Source organism: Phalangium opilio, unplaced genomic scaffold, assembly GCF_054372755.1.
Source record: "Phalangium opilio isolate 3A_F unplaced genomic scaffold, DU_Popi_V2 ptg000042l_1, whole genome shotgun sequence".
NCBI classification, from domain to species: Eukaryota; Metazoa; Arthropoda; class Arachnida; order Opiliones; family Phalangiidae; genus Phalangium; species Phalangium opilio.
The window spans coordinates 3,941,671-3,955,545 of NW_028324166.1; the positions used below are offsets into that span (position 1 = coordinate 3,941,671).

At 37.6% G+C, this 13,875-nt stretch overlaps 3 protein-coding genes across 3 annotated transcripts; 2 read left to right on the top strand and 1 right to left on the bottom strand.

Moving 5' to 3' along the window:
• LOC149678479 (ionotropic receptor 21a-like) lies at nucleotides 1-4,714 on the top strand. Its single transcript, XM_089836421.1, has 9 exons — nucleotides 1-137; nucleotides 853-971; nucleotides 1,300-1,406; nucleotides 1,557-1,647; nucleotides 1,815-1,970; nucleotides 2,499-2,637; nucleotides 2,699-2,934; nucleotides 3,331-3,593; nucleotides 3,675-4,714. The coding sequence occupies exons 2-9, from the start codon at nucleotides 912-914 to the stop codon at nucleotides 3,958-3,960; spliced, it is 1,338 nt and encodes a 445-aa protein (XP_089692547.1). The 5' UTR covers nucleotides 1-137; nucleotides 853-911; the 3' UTR covers nucleotides 3,961-4,714.
• Nucleotides 4,708-11,261, bottom strand: LOC149678480 (uncharacterized). Its single transcript, XM_089836420.1, has 12 exons — nucleotides 11,036-11,261; nucleotides 10,188-10,464; nucleotides 9,942-10,120; nucleotides 9,616-9,696; nucleotides 9,212-9,390; nucleotides 8,106-8,307; nucleotides 7,612-7,703; nucleotides 7,064-7,221; nucleotides 6,899-7,008; nucleotides 6,215-6,295; nucleotides 5,973-6,098; nucleotides 4,708-5,018 (listed from the first exon to the last, which is right to left on the bottom strand). The coding sequence occupies exons 1-12, from the start codon at nucleotides 11,132-11,134 to the stop codon at nucleotides 4,923-4,925; spliced, it is 1,680 nt and encodes a 559-aa protein (XP_089692546.1). The 5' UTR covers nucleotides 11,135-11,261; the 3' UTR covers nucleotides 4,708-4,922.
• Nucleotides 11,262-11,302: 41 nt separating this feature from the next.
• Nucleotides 11,303-13,460, top strand: LOC149678481 (uncharacterized). The gene is made up of 2 exons (XM_089836422.1): nucleotides 11,303-11,857; nucleotides 12,557-13,460. The coding sequence occupies exons 1-2, from the start codon at nucleotides 11,529-11,531 to the stop codon at nucleotides 13,311-13,313; spliced, it is 1,086 nt and encodes a 361-aa protein (XP_089692548.1). The 5' UTR covers nucleotides 11,303-11,528; the 3' UTR covers nucleotides 13,314-13,460.
• Nucleotides 13,461-13,875: the final 415 nt, after the last annotated feature.

Sequence of the window (13,875 nt, forward strand, 5' to 3'; positions counted from 1 at the left end):
TAACGAACATATTTCTAATAATGAAAATGACGATAATGCAGACGTCGGTTAAATAACGGAGTCAGCTTCATTTGAGAGAGCAGTTTCAACGGTGAACTTTTGTTTCTAAAGTTTGCCATAATTTTCTTAAAAGAACCGTAAGTTTTATTTGATTTTATGAAATAATTAGTGAATATAGCGGTTGAGTGTCTTGTCGATAATGAATAGCGACAATACAGAGTTTAGTGAAAGCAGAAGTGGTATGAGACTAGAAGTGAAGGGCTCTAGCATTGATAGTACATCCTGGCACTAGTGAACAAATTTGAGGATTTTATGCCGATTCCCACGCGCTAAAACTAGAGAGAGAAAAATTGGTCGAGTTCCAAAAACATTTCCCACCCCCTTCCCCTCAACCTAAAGCGCCCGAACACGACGCGGCTCCTTGAATCTAGTTCGGCCGTCTACCACCGCGAGCGTCTCACCGTTTTGGAGGGAAAATTCAGAAACCGCTACTAGAGGGCCAACCGCTCTTGCGTTATCAAGTCTTTTCACTAATGCCGAGTGAAGAATTTGGTTAGCTCAATACTTCTAGTCTCATACCACTTCTGGTGAAAGTTCTAAACATAAGTAGGTGGTTATGTCTAACTTGAAAATAAAAGAGCACATGACGGTTTTTTCGAGCCAATCAACAGCGAATAATGGAGATATTTTTCAGTTAAATTTCTTAACTTAACTTTTTACAATCGATTAAAAAATAACCCAAAGATTTTGCTAAGTATTAAAATGGTTTTCCTACTATTTTATAGTTATTAGGCGAATAAAATCTGCTTGTTCGAAGTTTTCATACTTTTTTAAAGCGACTATTGTTCACAGAACACTTTTTGAATGGAACATTGGATTTTTGTTCCATTACGTCTGTGCTAAATTAAAGGATGGAGGCTAACATAAACGCTCCCGCCAATGATGATGTACTTACAGTTGGATTTTCAATGGTCAGTATTAAGCGCAAACGAAAGTAATGAATTTAACAGGTGTCATTTAGAAACCAGTAAAATTTCAACTTATATAATGATTTGGTTAATTTGTTGAATTACAAATTCGTCTTTTGACTTAACACTATAGAGAAAATGGTTTCACATTATTCAAATCAGTTCAGAATCTATGACTAGAAACCACTTTTTAGTTTTCGTTGCGTTTGAAAAACAATCAAATCTATACTAGACTTTAATACACTGGTTTCCAATTGACAAAACTCTTCAGCCAACACTCTCCATACTTGTAATATTGGTGTTTTTCATAACGATGTGTGTTCATCCTTAGCTTCCTCCATATTGCGTTCCTAAGTTTAATTCGAACGGCAATATCACGGGTCTACTTGGAAACCATGGAGAAATAATACATTCCATTCTGCAATATTACAATTGGAAGTAAGTCTTAAACAAAGACAAATAAAAATTGCAGAATATGTGGCCCCATGAGAGCGGGCGACGTGTAATTCACGTTGTTTCATATTCAACTGAAAACATTTTCTGCCTCCCGGTAAAAACTTTGCTTATGAATACTGCAATTCCTTCCAGAGCAAAATTCATAATGAGTGATGAAGAAGGCTTTGGAATTCGCGATGAAAACGGATCTTGGTCAAGTGTGATGGGATTATTGACAAGAAATGTAAGTATGAAAAGATTTTGAATAGAAAGAATACTCCATTCAAGTCTTTGCAATAGAGACTTGTCAGTACTATGTCATGCAACCTCATTCTATCTATGAGGGGCCGAAATAGCGTTTCTAATTTTGTTCAGGGAAAAATATTAATATTATCATTGTATAATTCAAAGGAAATCGACATATCACCTCCTTTTCACATGTCCCTCGAAAGAAGTTTGGCGACACCATTCTCAATTCCTGTACTTTATGAAGAAGTTACATTTGCAACACGAGCTCCTGAATACCTTAGCAAAATGTTTATCATAATAAAGCCGTTTTCCGTAGCGGTAAGTTGCACTTGCGACTAACTAAATAACTAGTTAAATTATTAAATTTACTAAATTTACTGGCCACATAAGGACCTCTAGTTTAAAAAAACATGCTTAATTCTATTAATTTTTCTAAATTGAATTTGAAATCCGTTCATTACTTACGAAAACCGTATTTGAGTGGAAACATGGACACTAACGTACTATGGATTCCCATCTCTTATTTTCCAGAAGGCCATTCGCTTTGTTAGGCGCCCGTTCACTAGAGAAAAAAAAATATGACTTGTAATCCCCCCCTTGTGAGTGAGAGGCAATTTGTATTTTTTCTCTCTGCGCATGGGCGAAATTTCAAAGTAACCAGTCAGGGAATACTCCTGAGAGCTATAGTTTCCCCCACGTGACCTGGCTATACTTCCGACTCGATTTAGAGCCCCCTAACGTCCGCGAATGTATCACATATTTGGTGGCCACCTTTTTAGCCTAGTTGGGAATTAATAATACGTTAGTATTTAAACACATACATGCTGGAAACATCTTTATTTATAGGTTTGGTGTTTTTGCGTTTTGACGGTGATATGTTTCGGTATTCTCATGAGCTATATGACATCCATTCTGAGAAGAAAGCGAACCAATAGAAAATCACGCGCGTTTATACCGGATGTAATTGACAAGATTGTAACACCAGGCAAGTAAAGATTCGTTCGCAGCGAGCCCAATTTGCGTAATTAAAAACTTTTTAATTTTAGGCCTGTACAACGATAGAATAAAAACTAAAAGAATGTCATGGCGAATGGCAGTTTTCTCGTGGTCGTTTTTCATGCTAATTCTATCAGTGACGTACAGTGGAACTTTGATATCTTTTATGACGTCTCCGTTCAAAGGCGAACCCGTTGATAAGCTCGAGACACTAGTAGAGTTGGTGAACGAGAAACATTACTACGCTGGATCACTTCCAGGGCTTGTCATGAATTATCTCGTAGAAGTAAGTTGATTGGGCATGCTCGAATGCCAAATTAGCCATTCAGGCAGATTCTCTAGAGGGTAGCTCGAAATGTCAAGGGTAGCTCAATGTGGCACATGAGACACCAGTGGGCATTCGCCTTAAATAGCTTTGATGTACTTTGGATAGCAATTAATAGCAAACTTAACCAAAAGTTACCAATAAGGTGTCCTTATTTTTTATTCCCAGTGCGAGGGCCAAGGCTTATTGCGCCAATTTAACTCATAAATCTGGTTATTTTTTCGACTATAACGCAGACGACGCTTCATTTTGGTCCTGATTTGTCAGTTAAAATCGAGCGATAAGCCTTCATTGACGCATTCATCGGGAATAAGGTGGATTAAAAATTGATAATGATAAAATTTGCTATTTCCGTAGATAGCAGCTGGAACCAACAATTTAAAACTCAAATACCCAGCACACACAAGATCACCGTCAAAAAACCGCAAAGACGCTCCTATACGCATGTTAAACGAACGTTACGCTTTTGTTTGGCTGAGATTTTGGTTTACTGATATTTTCTTGGAGATGGGAGAAAACGCTCTTCACAGATTTCACGTCGCTAGCGATAGTTTGATGTCGATGCTGCTTGCTTTGGGAATCTCCCAAAAATCCAACCTCAAACGAAAAATTGATAAAGTGTAAGTTTGTTCGTTTAAAGGCAAGATTTCATGAATTTCACAAGAAGAAAACATTCTTGCATTTTATTTATTTGTAAACAGGATTATCATTCAACTTGAATCGGGACTAATTTCAAAATGGACGGATGATATATTAATTCGATCGCGAGTTGAAGGCATGCGATATAATGATTTCACAGACGAAGAATACGCTGAAAACTACAGAGATTCCTCATTCACGCCTCTAACACTTTATCAATGCTCGAGTGGCTTTTTCGTCTTGGGATTGGGTTACGGGATTTCGATTTTGGTTTTTCTCAGGGAAATGCGAGCCTCTTACGTACGTTACAGCTATCTCAACTTCTTTAAGAACAATGATTTGAAATGATATGGCCGATTTCAACTGAAAATGTGTGATCTTAAAAAAATTATGTGTTCACTTGAAAATTCCCTTTATTACAACCACGGTAACAATATGAGGTTAACATTATGTATTAATGCGCCCCAACTTTCGCTATTTAGTTCAAACAAAGCACCGCTTCGTACAACTAAGGTATTTTAACGAATTTTAGTAATGCGATGCTTACGTTTATCCACCTTGAAACACTGTTTTCTTTGCTATGGTGTTTAACATTATGCATTGAAAGGACTGTAAAAAAGGCATCGGCGGGTGGGTAAAGATTATTTGAAATACGTTACAGGCTCCACGCGAAGCCATGATCCAAAGACTCTACATGGAGTGAGGCTGAACAATTAGTCCTCCGCGACAGTGCAGAGCAAATTCCCCGAAGTGATTGTTTTCGAAATAAAACAACAAAGTTTTTTTTGAACCACGCCTCTCGTTGGTCAGGTCACGTGCCAATGACGTATTTTAAATAATTTTTACCCCCCCCCCCCGATGACTTCCATACAGTCAATTTACCCACCCGCTTTGCTGAACTAAAGAAGATCGGTTGCCCCACAGCCCCTTCATACTGTATATTGGACTAAACTTGGCAACTGCTACTTTTAGCTCCGCCCCAACGCATTAAGTCTCATTTGTTCCCGCCCTTTAAAAAGTAAAATTGAGCCTAGAAGATAAGCCTGCATATTAGAGTGAGTAAACATACACCGGCACAAAAAAGAAACACAAGTCCAAAGTGTATAGAAAATAAATTGTATCATTCTTTATTTAACCATTAATCTCAATTAATTATGTACTTCAAGTAATCATGTATATTCTCCCAATTAACCTGAATATTGTAATATTCAATAAATCACTTGAAATTTGCTGCATTAACTCCACGGTGCAGCAAATATGATAGATTGCATTTCAGAGGAGGCAAGATTCCCCGTACAATTTTATGTCATTTACATTCTGAAGACGGGAAGTCTGACTTTTCTCTGACTTGATAGTTTTTTAATATTCTCTCCTGACTTGATGATTTGTAGACAGATATTGAGTGTCTGTAATTACATTTACGTCAAACTTAGCGATTAATTTTTATTAAATACATGAATTGCAAAATCCCTTTTCAAATGTTGAAGTGTGAGCTGAAAGCGTAAATTGAAAACAAGTTGGGTAACAAAAATAAACCTCTCCAAGTCGAGACCCAATTAAGAGGTTTTTCTTAAATAATTAAATAAATATAACTGATATTAATTATTTTAATCGTCAGTAATTTACCTTAATTCTAGTTAAGTCGTTTCAAGAAACATTATTCCTAAAATCATTTTAAACCTTGGTGGAAGCTCTGCCATTGTGAGGCTAGACATTTCATGTAACCCTAGCAGATTGCCGCGTACATCTTAACACTAACATTGATAATGGAGTAGAAGCCAATATTGCTTTCTGTGAACTGCGAACGTGGTCCAGAAATTGCGAACACGTTTGCTCCGATTTAATTACCAACTGCGAATGCGGTGACAGAAACAAACATAGGCAAACACACACAGACAGACAGACAGACAGGTCAAATGTAACACCTCTCCGTGACGTCATCGTCACTCGGAGAGGTAAAAATTCCTGTTTTGACACAGACAGACAGACAGACACGTCCAATGTAACACCTCTCCGTAACGACATCGTCACTCGGAGAGGTAAAAATTACTGTCTTGACACAGACAGACAGAGACGTCCAACGTAACACCTCTCCGTAACGACATCGTCACTCGGAGAGGTAAAAATTCCTGTTTTGACACAGACAGACAGACAGACACGTCCAATGTAACACCTCTCCGTAACGACATCGTCACTCGGAGAGGTAAAAATTACTGTTTTGACACAGACAGACAGACAGATACGACCAATGTAACACCTCTCCGTAACGTCATCGTCACTCGGAGAGGTAAAAATTACTCTTTTACGTGATCTCAGAGATACAGTATTTTCCCTCTCAAATTAAAAAATGACATAATTACCTCTCTGGTGTCTTCAGGAAGTACTATTGCATCGATTTCAACACGAGAAGCTCTGTAGAAAGCTGACGACGTATCTTCAAACAAAGCATCGGTGTAATCACTGGGTTTTGTAACCTGCTCCATGATCTAAATGGATAAATACAAAATCAAAGTGTACTTTATTTGTACAGTAATTGTGTAACCTGATCTAAAGCCAAACATTACAAAACGATCATGAGAGCAAGAAGAAATCATGTAATTACATTGTTGTCCTTAACAGATTCCAAGGAACATTGAGCGAGTGGCCACGAAAATATGAAATTTGGCTTGAATGACATACCACACTAGTAAAATGGAAAAGTAATAAGGAATAGTTATTTCCGATGCATGTGACAAGGCTTAGCATCATTTTGACCCAGATTTGTCTGTTAAAACTTAAAAATAGCCCGTTAAGCCTCGACCCACGCATCGGGAATAAAGGCTCTTTCAGACGATCCAACTTTTTGACTCAGCTCGATGGGTCAAAAAGTTGTATCAACTTGCCCAACTTTTGAAGGGAAAAGTCAAATAAATCCTTCCTATTCACAGGACTAAACTTTTACCGCCAAATGGAACTTTTTAAGCGCCACCTACCTTGGCACTTACGAAATAACCCGCGAAAAAGGCTTTTTTTCTAATTCATTTTGATTGGCTGGAGAAATGAACTTAAAAAGTTGGGTCAGCAAAAATTGGATCACTGATCCAATTTTTCCTAGCCAACTTTTTTGGTGACTCAACTCGTCCAGCGTCCATTCACACGATCCAACTAGATGATTCAACTCGAGTTGACTCATCAAGCTGAGTCAAAAAGTTGGATCGTCTGAAAGAGCCTTAAGAAGGATTGAGTTGATTCAAACAATAGACTTTTAGACCCAGTTCTGCTAAAAAATAGGCCAAAAAACACATACCATAATAAAGTTATCATCCTGAAAGCAACCACCAATATTAACGGATATTTTCGGAACAGATGCGCACGAATGAGCAGCTATAACTTTGGCCCGGTTCTTTAATATAGTACCTAAACCGGAATGCCAAGTTTAAGACAGTTTGGGGGACTTTTTTTGTACTTGTACCATTATTCGATATATCCTCTTGATTTTGTTGTGTTCCTGAGTTTTGAAGAAATATTAAGGGAATGCCTCTTCTGTCACATAACTCGATAAAATGAGCTCCTTTTTCGCCATCCGCCGACGAAAGTGAACCACAATTTGCTAATATACCAACCAAATGGCTAAAAACAAGCGCGAAATGTTATTATATTGCAGCAAGAAGGGATATCTAGTTTACTAGAAAGAAGGTATAAGATGGCCAAGTATTCGCGCGCCATAGTCCCAGTCCCCCTTTCAATATACAAGTAACTCCTTACCTATGTTTGGACTGGAGATAAAGCTAGTAATGTGGCGACTTTATACCTTTTCCTTAGTAAACTAGATATCACTTCTTGATTGCAGCTAATTAAAGGTATATAGGCCTAGTGCAGTTTAAGTTGGGCCCTTATAAGTTTTTAATACTTCTTCAAAATACGTGAAATAGTTTTGTTACATGAAAATTGGATGTATTTGCGAAAACTGAGAGATAACAGACATACGTCAGCTCAGCAATTAATTTTAATGAAAATTACCCGTGGATAAAAGCAAATCCAGTTATAAGATTTTCACCAAATTTTGCTTTGAATTCCTTGAAAGTACTTCCATCTACAATTCTCGCAAGAATCTGAAAAGAAACGACACAAATTTTGGTCAAAAACAACTCCAGGTAGATAAACGATCACTTCAAGACTCAAGAGTGATAGTTTAACGGACAATGGATGGCAGACACGTGGTGGACAAAATTTGAACAACGCCACAACCACAGGTCAGAGACAACGAACGTCATGCTCCTGGTAAATGAAGGAGATATTTAATGCAAGGTGAAGTAATACTAAGCTACAAGAACCTCTCAACTTCTCAAGGAACCCTTTGTAATAGTGTTTCCCCTTTTCACTGCTCTGAGATTGCCAAGGCGCGAAGTACTACTTTCTGATCAGTGACATGCAACTTGCTCAAACTACGCAATTTAGTTTATTTGCCGGTATTTTCTATACAGTATTTGTAAAAGGAGCTGGTAATTACTTACCTTGTAGGTATCTTCTTTAGTTATAAGTAATTTTCCAGCAATGGCTCCCAGATCACTTTGGTCGAACAGTGGGTCAACAATAGTCTTCCAACTACTAACGTCTGGATAATCCATTTCCAAATTCAGTGTCAAAATAATGTCTCGGATCATATCGTAAGCTTCAGCCTCAGTTTCAGCAAAATGGTCCGTACATCCACTTATCCTTAAATTATAAATTAAAATTTTAGATTATAGGCCTAATAATATTTCTTTTATTCGAAGGAGCATATAAAATAATGAATATTTCAAATTGAAACTTTAGGTCTATCTACAATATTAAAGAAGATATGAGCAATTAAGTTTTCTTACAGGACCACGCGTTAAGCCTTTGTGAAAAGTCTTACACCAAGGTTTCTGTAAGAAAACTTGTAGCTTCTTTAATATTGTAGATAGATACATTGTTCCTATTTGAAATATTCATGTTTTTTATGTAATTCTAGCATGAAATTAAATTTTTCCTGTAAAGATAAGCAATCCACCTTATTCTCGATACACGTGCCAAGGCTTAACGCGCGATTTTTAACTGACAACTCTGGATCAAAATGATACCCGTCTGCTACAAAACCATTTCCACTCTAAAGCAGGCTTCCAAATAACCATTTTTTTCCAAACTGATCCTCCAGACTAAAGACCCGTAATGTCTTGAATAATTAAACTAGTCCTAAAGACCAGAGTCCCTTTACCCTGGAATTATTAAAGAAGTCCATGGAACCTGACCAGAGAGGCTCGAGGTTTGAATAGAGTTATATTTGCTGAGGGGGGTGAGACGTCAGTGGTTTTACAGCCAATGAAATTAACAAGCCAACAGATGGAGTCACCTTCTGGTGGCTATAGAGCTCATGTTAAATTCTGCCTCCAAAATGGCGAATGGGCGGAGTTTAATGTCACCCTCCCCGTAACCGATATAACTCTATTAAAAAAGAGGTCCAACAAATTAATAAACTGGTTTTTGATTTGTAGACTTGTGTTATTTCAAAACCTTCTCTGAAGCCCGATTTTTCAGTTAAAAAAGCGCGTTAAGCCTTGGCATACATATCGGGAATAAGGCGTAATATAATGAAACATACCGACTGTGCATATCAGCCCCACCAAGCTCCTGATCTGTTACAATTTCGCCAGTTGCAGCTTTTACTAAGGGTGGGCCCCCTAAATATATAAGTCCAATGTCTTTGACAATAATGCATTCGTCCGTCATTGTTGGCGCGTAGGCACCACCAGCGGTACAGCTGCCAGCAACTATGGAAAGCTGTGACAATAATCATTTAAATAAATGTGTTTATTCTCACGTCATAGTCAGAGAGAGATTTAAACAACTAATTTTAATATCCAAGTAAAATAAGGTATGCCTCTAGGTGGCGCCACCAAACAAATTAGTGGCGCCCTCTATTGCTAGAAATATGAACTAACGGTTTTATTAATTATTCAAATAGTGGACACACAAAATAAAGGGAAAATTTTAAATACAACTAACCTGAGGCACTCCTATGGATGAAAGTACAGCTTCGTTACGGAAAGTTCTCCCACCGTGTCTTCTATCTGGGAAAATTTCTGCCTAGATTTAATGTAAAATATTAATTTTTCAAATAAACTATAGGGACTTGGCAAATCGGGCTTAACTCCGCCCCCAGCGCCATTATGGTATGCTTTTTAACAGAATGAAAGCTATATAAGCCCCTCCTCCTGGTATGTTTTTTAGCACTAGTGGAAGGTAGCGTGACGTTGCATGACGTAGTACTGCCAACTTGCCAAGTCCCTATTGTAATTAAATAAATTAATTTAAAACGCATATAAAATTACCTGTAAAGGTAGAAATGCCCCAGCACTGTCAACTATATAGATACTTGGAATATAGTTTATAAATGATAAAGAGTGTCCTCTAAGTCCTTTGACGACTGATATTGGAAATATTGCGCCGCCTTTAACAGTCGCGTCATTGCCACCCACTGCACAGTACAATCCGTGAATTTTTCCAACCACTGGGATATTAATTTATTATTCATTAGTTTTAAATTTTAATTCAAATTCTCAGCCTAAGTAACGTACTTGCAACTGAACCCGCAGTTGGTACACTCCCATAATCCATTTCCATTCCCGCTAACGGAGCTAACTCCAATGTTGGAGAGTCCTTGTCAAAGATCATTTTAAGGCGTTCTCGAATAAGAATTTTTTTATTGGTGACTGTATGACGATGGATCGATTTATCGCCGCCACCTCGATGTATTTTTTGGAGCAATGTCTCATAGTAGGTCTTAATGTTTGTTGAGCGGATTTTGCCATATTCAGCCTCTTTATCATTTGAATCTATTTCCCCATTCAAAACCTAAATTAATTTAAAGACATTAACTTAATTTACTAACAATTTCCAAGGGATTACAGAGGTAATTTTAATCTCCACGTCTCAATTGTGCAATTAATGAGACTTCGCGATGTGGGCGTGAACTTCAGAATAGGGACTTGGCAATTCGGGCTTAACTCCGCCCCCAGCGCTATTATGGTATGTTTTTTTAACAGAATGAAAGCTATATAAGCCCCTCCTCCTGGTATGTTTTTTAGCACTAATGGAAGGTAGCCTGACGTTGCATGACGTAGTACTGCCAAGTCCCCATTGGGCAAGGTCATTGGAATAAGACTTAAGATAGCTCCTCCCCTTTCCGCCAAAATGGCCACGAACTTTACAGCCTGATTGGCTAAGGAGGGGACGCTGACGTTGATATCGATAAAGTCACATGACACAAGCTCATGATACATCTATAAGTATCATGGCGGCGTACGATACTAATTCCCTATTATATCTATAACTTCGTGGTTTTGGCAACGGGGCGCGTTTTGAATATACTGTCAATGTGAATATGAATCTTCCCCGATAAAATATTAAAACAACCACAACTTACGGCTAACTTTGAAAATGATAATTTTGATAGTGATTCTACAGGATTTGATAACCTATAGATGTTTCCCAGAAACTTCGTTTTAATTAAAATGGTGTTCATTATATTAAAAAAAATTTATCACATCGTTTTTAAACACTACACGCCGCCCAATTCATCCAGAATTTGCCAAATTCAAAATAAAATAGCAGAATATCTAGCGGGCGATCGTTATCGGTCATAGACACCATTGACTATTCTATACTTATTTCTATTCCTGAACATTTTCTAAGCTTTGTCAAGCTGCAAAATAGCCGGGGTTTTTATTATTAAACTGGCCCTCAATTTTATAATTAAATTAGCCAGAAGGACCAGTTTCCCTTACTGTATTTTAAAGTAGTCCTTAGGACCAGTGAGGCCCGAGGTTTGAATTAAAAAAGTGGTCCAACAAATTAATACTAAGATATATAGGCCGAGCGAAACAGATTAGAACTTTGAAAATTAATTTTAGTTTTCCATGGGTAAAAAACGTAGTGTCCCAAAATTAGTTGATAACTCTAAAATTAAGGGACTTAAGCAACCGAAATTTTGTAAAAAACCGTCTATAGTAGATGACTCCAATGTGGCAATTAGCTGTCAACGAGATAATGTGACTGGTCACAGTGGTCAGCCTTTTGCAGCTAATGACTATTTTGCTGAGGTAGAAGAGCTTCATTATGTTGAAGAATTGCGCGATGTGGCAAAGGAGCAAAGTTGCATTACAGAGGGTTTCAAAAATACGTCAGATGAGCAGACACAAACTGTGGTGACATTGGAAAAATGTACACCTAAAAGAAATAATAATAGGTGGGTAAAAGTAAATTGGGTTCCGTCTTGAAAATTCACGGGGTATCTGCCTGATCCCGAAAAATTATATCATCTGTCAATAAAGAGCTAAAATGGGCTAAAAACTAACCTATTTAAAAAGAAATAATAATAATAATAATTGCAGTGACTGGGAAGAACCTTGTGAAGTCACACCTTTGTATTCCTTACATTAGCCAATTGGAGATCACTTCCATAATAACTCCTCCTCACAATAGGTCATTATGTATGAACTCACATAATTGGTGGCGCCAAATTCGCTAGATGGCGCCTTTATGCCCTTCCCTCCGTTAAAAATAAATGCCTACACATTCAAATTATGTGCCATGCAGTTAAATCTCTCATCCCATATAGTTTGTCTTCTATCTTTAAAGCAAGTCTCGGCTGTTGTTTAGTTTAGGGAAATGCCGCTAGATGCTCCCATAGTCGAGTGGGTGGAGTTTACTGGCCCTCTAAGCTTAGGATTGGCTAGTTTTAGCTCCGCCCTCGACATTAACGAATTCTGATTGGTTCCTGTCTTTTGCAAATTAAAATATGCATGTAGAAGAATAGTCAGCATGGTAGGGCCGCCACATTAGCCAACATTTGCTTTAAACTTAATTAAAAAATAATTCTTAATGCTTTTACGCGTGTTATGGGTAAGAGAATTATCTTGATTTATTTCTCAAATACATCACGCAGACTTTTAGATCCCGAACTAAAGAGAAAAGGACAAGAAAAAAACACTGCGCAAAAAAGACGGGCACGAATGGATCCCAAGTATCGTAAACGAGAGCAGGAACGAAACACATTGTCGAAAAGAAATGCCAGAATGAACCCCGAATACAAGAAAAAGGAACAAGAAAGAAATACAGAAAGTAAACGAAGAGCGCGCATGGACCCTGATTACCGCAAAAAAGAGCAAAATCGACAGAAATTTGTGCAACAAATGGCAAAATTAGGACTAAACCCTGATGGTTCAATTAAAGTAGATGGTTGTAGGATTAAAATGTGCAAGAGAGTAGAACTAAATACAAGAAGAGGGGAATTGAATGCGTCTGCAACATTGATAAGTGTTCCTGGCATTAATTTACCGATATTGGTAGGTATGACGCGTGATATTGCTGTTGCTGGAAACACCGAGACTTTGATGACAAACCACGAACGTGAATTGCAATCGCCGCCGGAAATAATCCTAGGTTCTAACTCCCCGATACACTATGAACAAAATTCACATTCCTCTAGTTGCAATGAAGAGATACAAAATATTGGATTAGGCGCGAACTTTAATGAAAGTATAATTCCAAACGTTATTGCGTACAAATCTGTAGATCATGTTCAAAAGCTTCCTTCAGTTATGGGTGAAATTATGCAAGTGAATACACACATTCCAATGATGCAATTAACAACAAATGAAGATAATGACTCGAATGAAGAAGTGGTTTACCTAAGAATATGAAGTTTTAAAAATGCAATATTTGATATATTTGTATAATAAATTGCATGAAACATGTCTCCCATGCTATTTATATCTTCTCCTTCCGCAATGCAAGCGTTAAGAATGTTGAGATTTTGTTGCATAAAAATAAAACAATATTATTCAAAATGTTCTGATTTAATTTAAAATTATAAAAAGGTAAAACCTGGTTTCAAAAACACACTAAAATTATTTATTTACTTTTTAAGAGATTGCTAAGCTTGAAATAGTAATCCACAATTGAAAATTCACTTGTTAAAGCAATTGGGTCTCGGCTGTGGTTTAGTTTAATGCCACTAGATGCTCCTGAAGTCGAGGGGTGGAGCTAACTGGGCCACTAAGCTTATAGCAAAGGCTAATTTCAGCTCTGGCTTTGTGGACGAGTTCTGATTTGTATCCTGCGTTGGCAAGGTGTGAAGATTCTCCACACCAAATCGTAACTCATCCATGAGGGCGGTGCTAAAACTAGCTAGCCTTTGCTAAGCTTAGCAAAGGCTTACTATGGGAGCATCTAATGACAATTGTTTAAACTAAACCGCTCATC

Coding starts and splice junctions, on each gene's coding strand:
- LOC149678479 (XM_089836421.1), top strand. CDS start 912: ATGGAGGCTAACATAAACGCTCCCGCCAATGATGATGTACTTACAGTT. Junction 972..1,299: donor TTACAGTTGGATTTTCAATG/GTCAGTATTAAG, acceptor GTTCATCCTTAG/CTTCCTCCATATTGCGTTCC. Junction 1,971..2,498: donor TAAAGCCGTTTTCCGTAGCG/GTAAGTTGCACT, acceptor CTTTATTTATAG/GTTTGGTGTTTTTGCGTTTT.
- LOC149678480 (XM_089836420.1), bottom strand. CDS start 11,134: ATGAACACCATTTTAATTAAAACGAAGTTTCTGGGAAACATCTATAGG. Junction 8,308..9,211: donor GGGGCTGATATGCACAGTCG/GTATGTTTCATT, acceptor TTATAATTTAAG/GATAAGTGGATGTACGGACC. Junction 7,704..8,105: donor CTAAAGAAGATACCTACAAG/GTAAGTAATTAC, acceptor GTTTCTTTTCAG/ATTCTTGCGAGAATTGTAGA.
- LOC149678481 (XM_089836422.1), top strand. CDS start 11,529: ATGGGTAAAAAACGTAGTGTCCCAAAATTAGTTGATAACTCTAAAATT. Junction 11,858..12,556: donor CCTAAAAGAAATAATAATAG/GTGGGTAAAAGT, acceptor TACATCACGCAG/ACTTTTAGATCCCGAACTAA.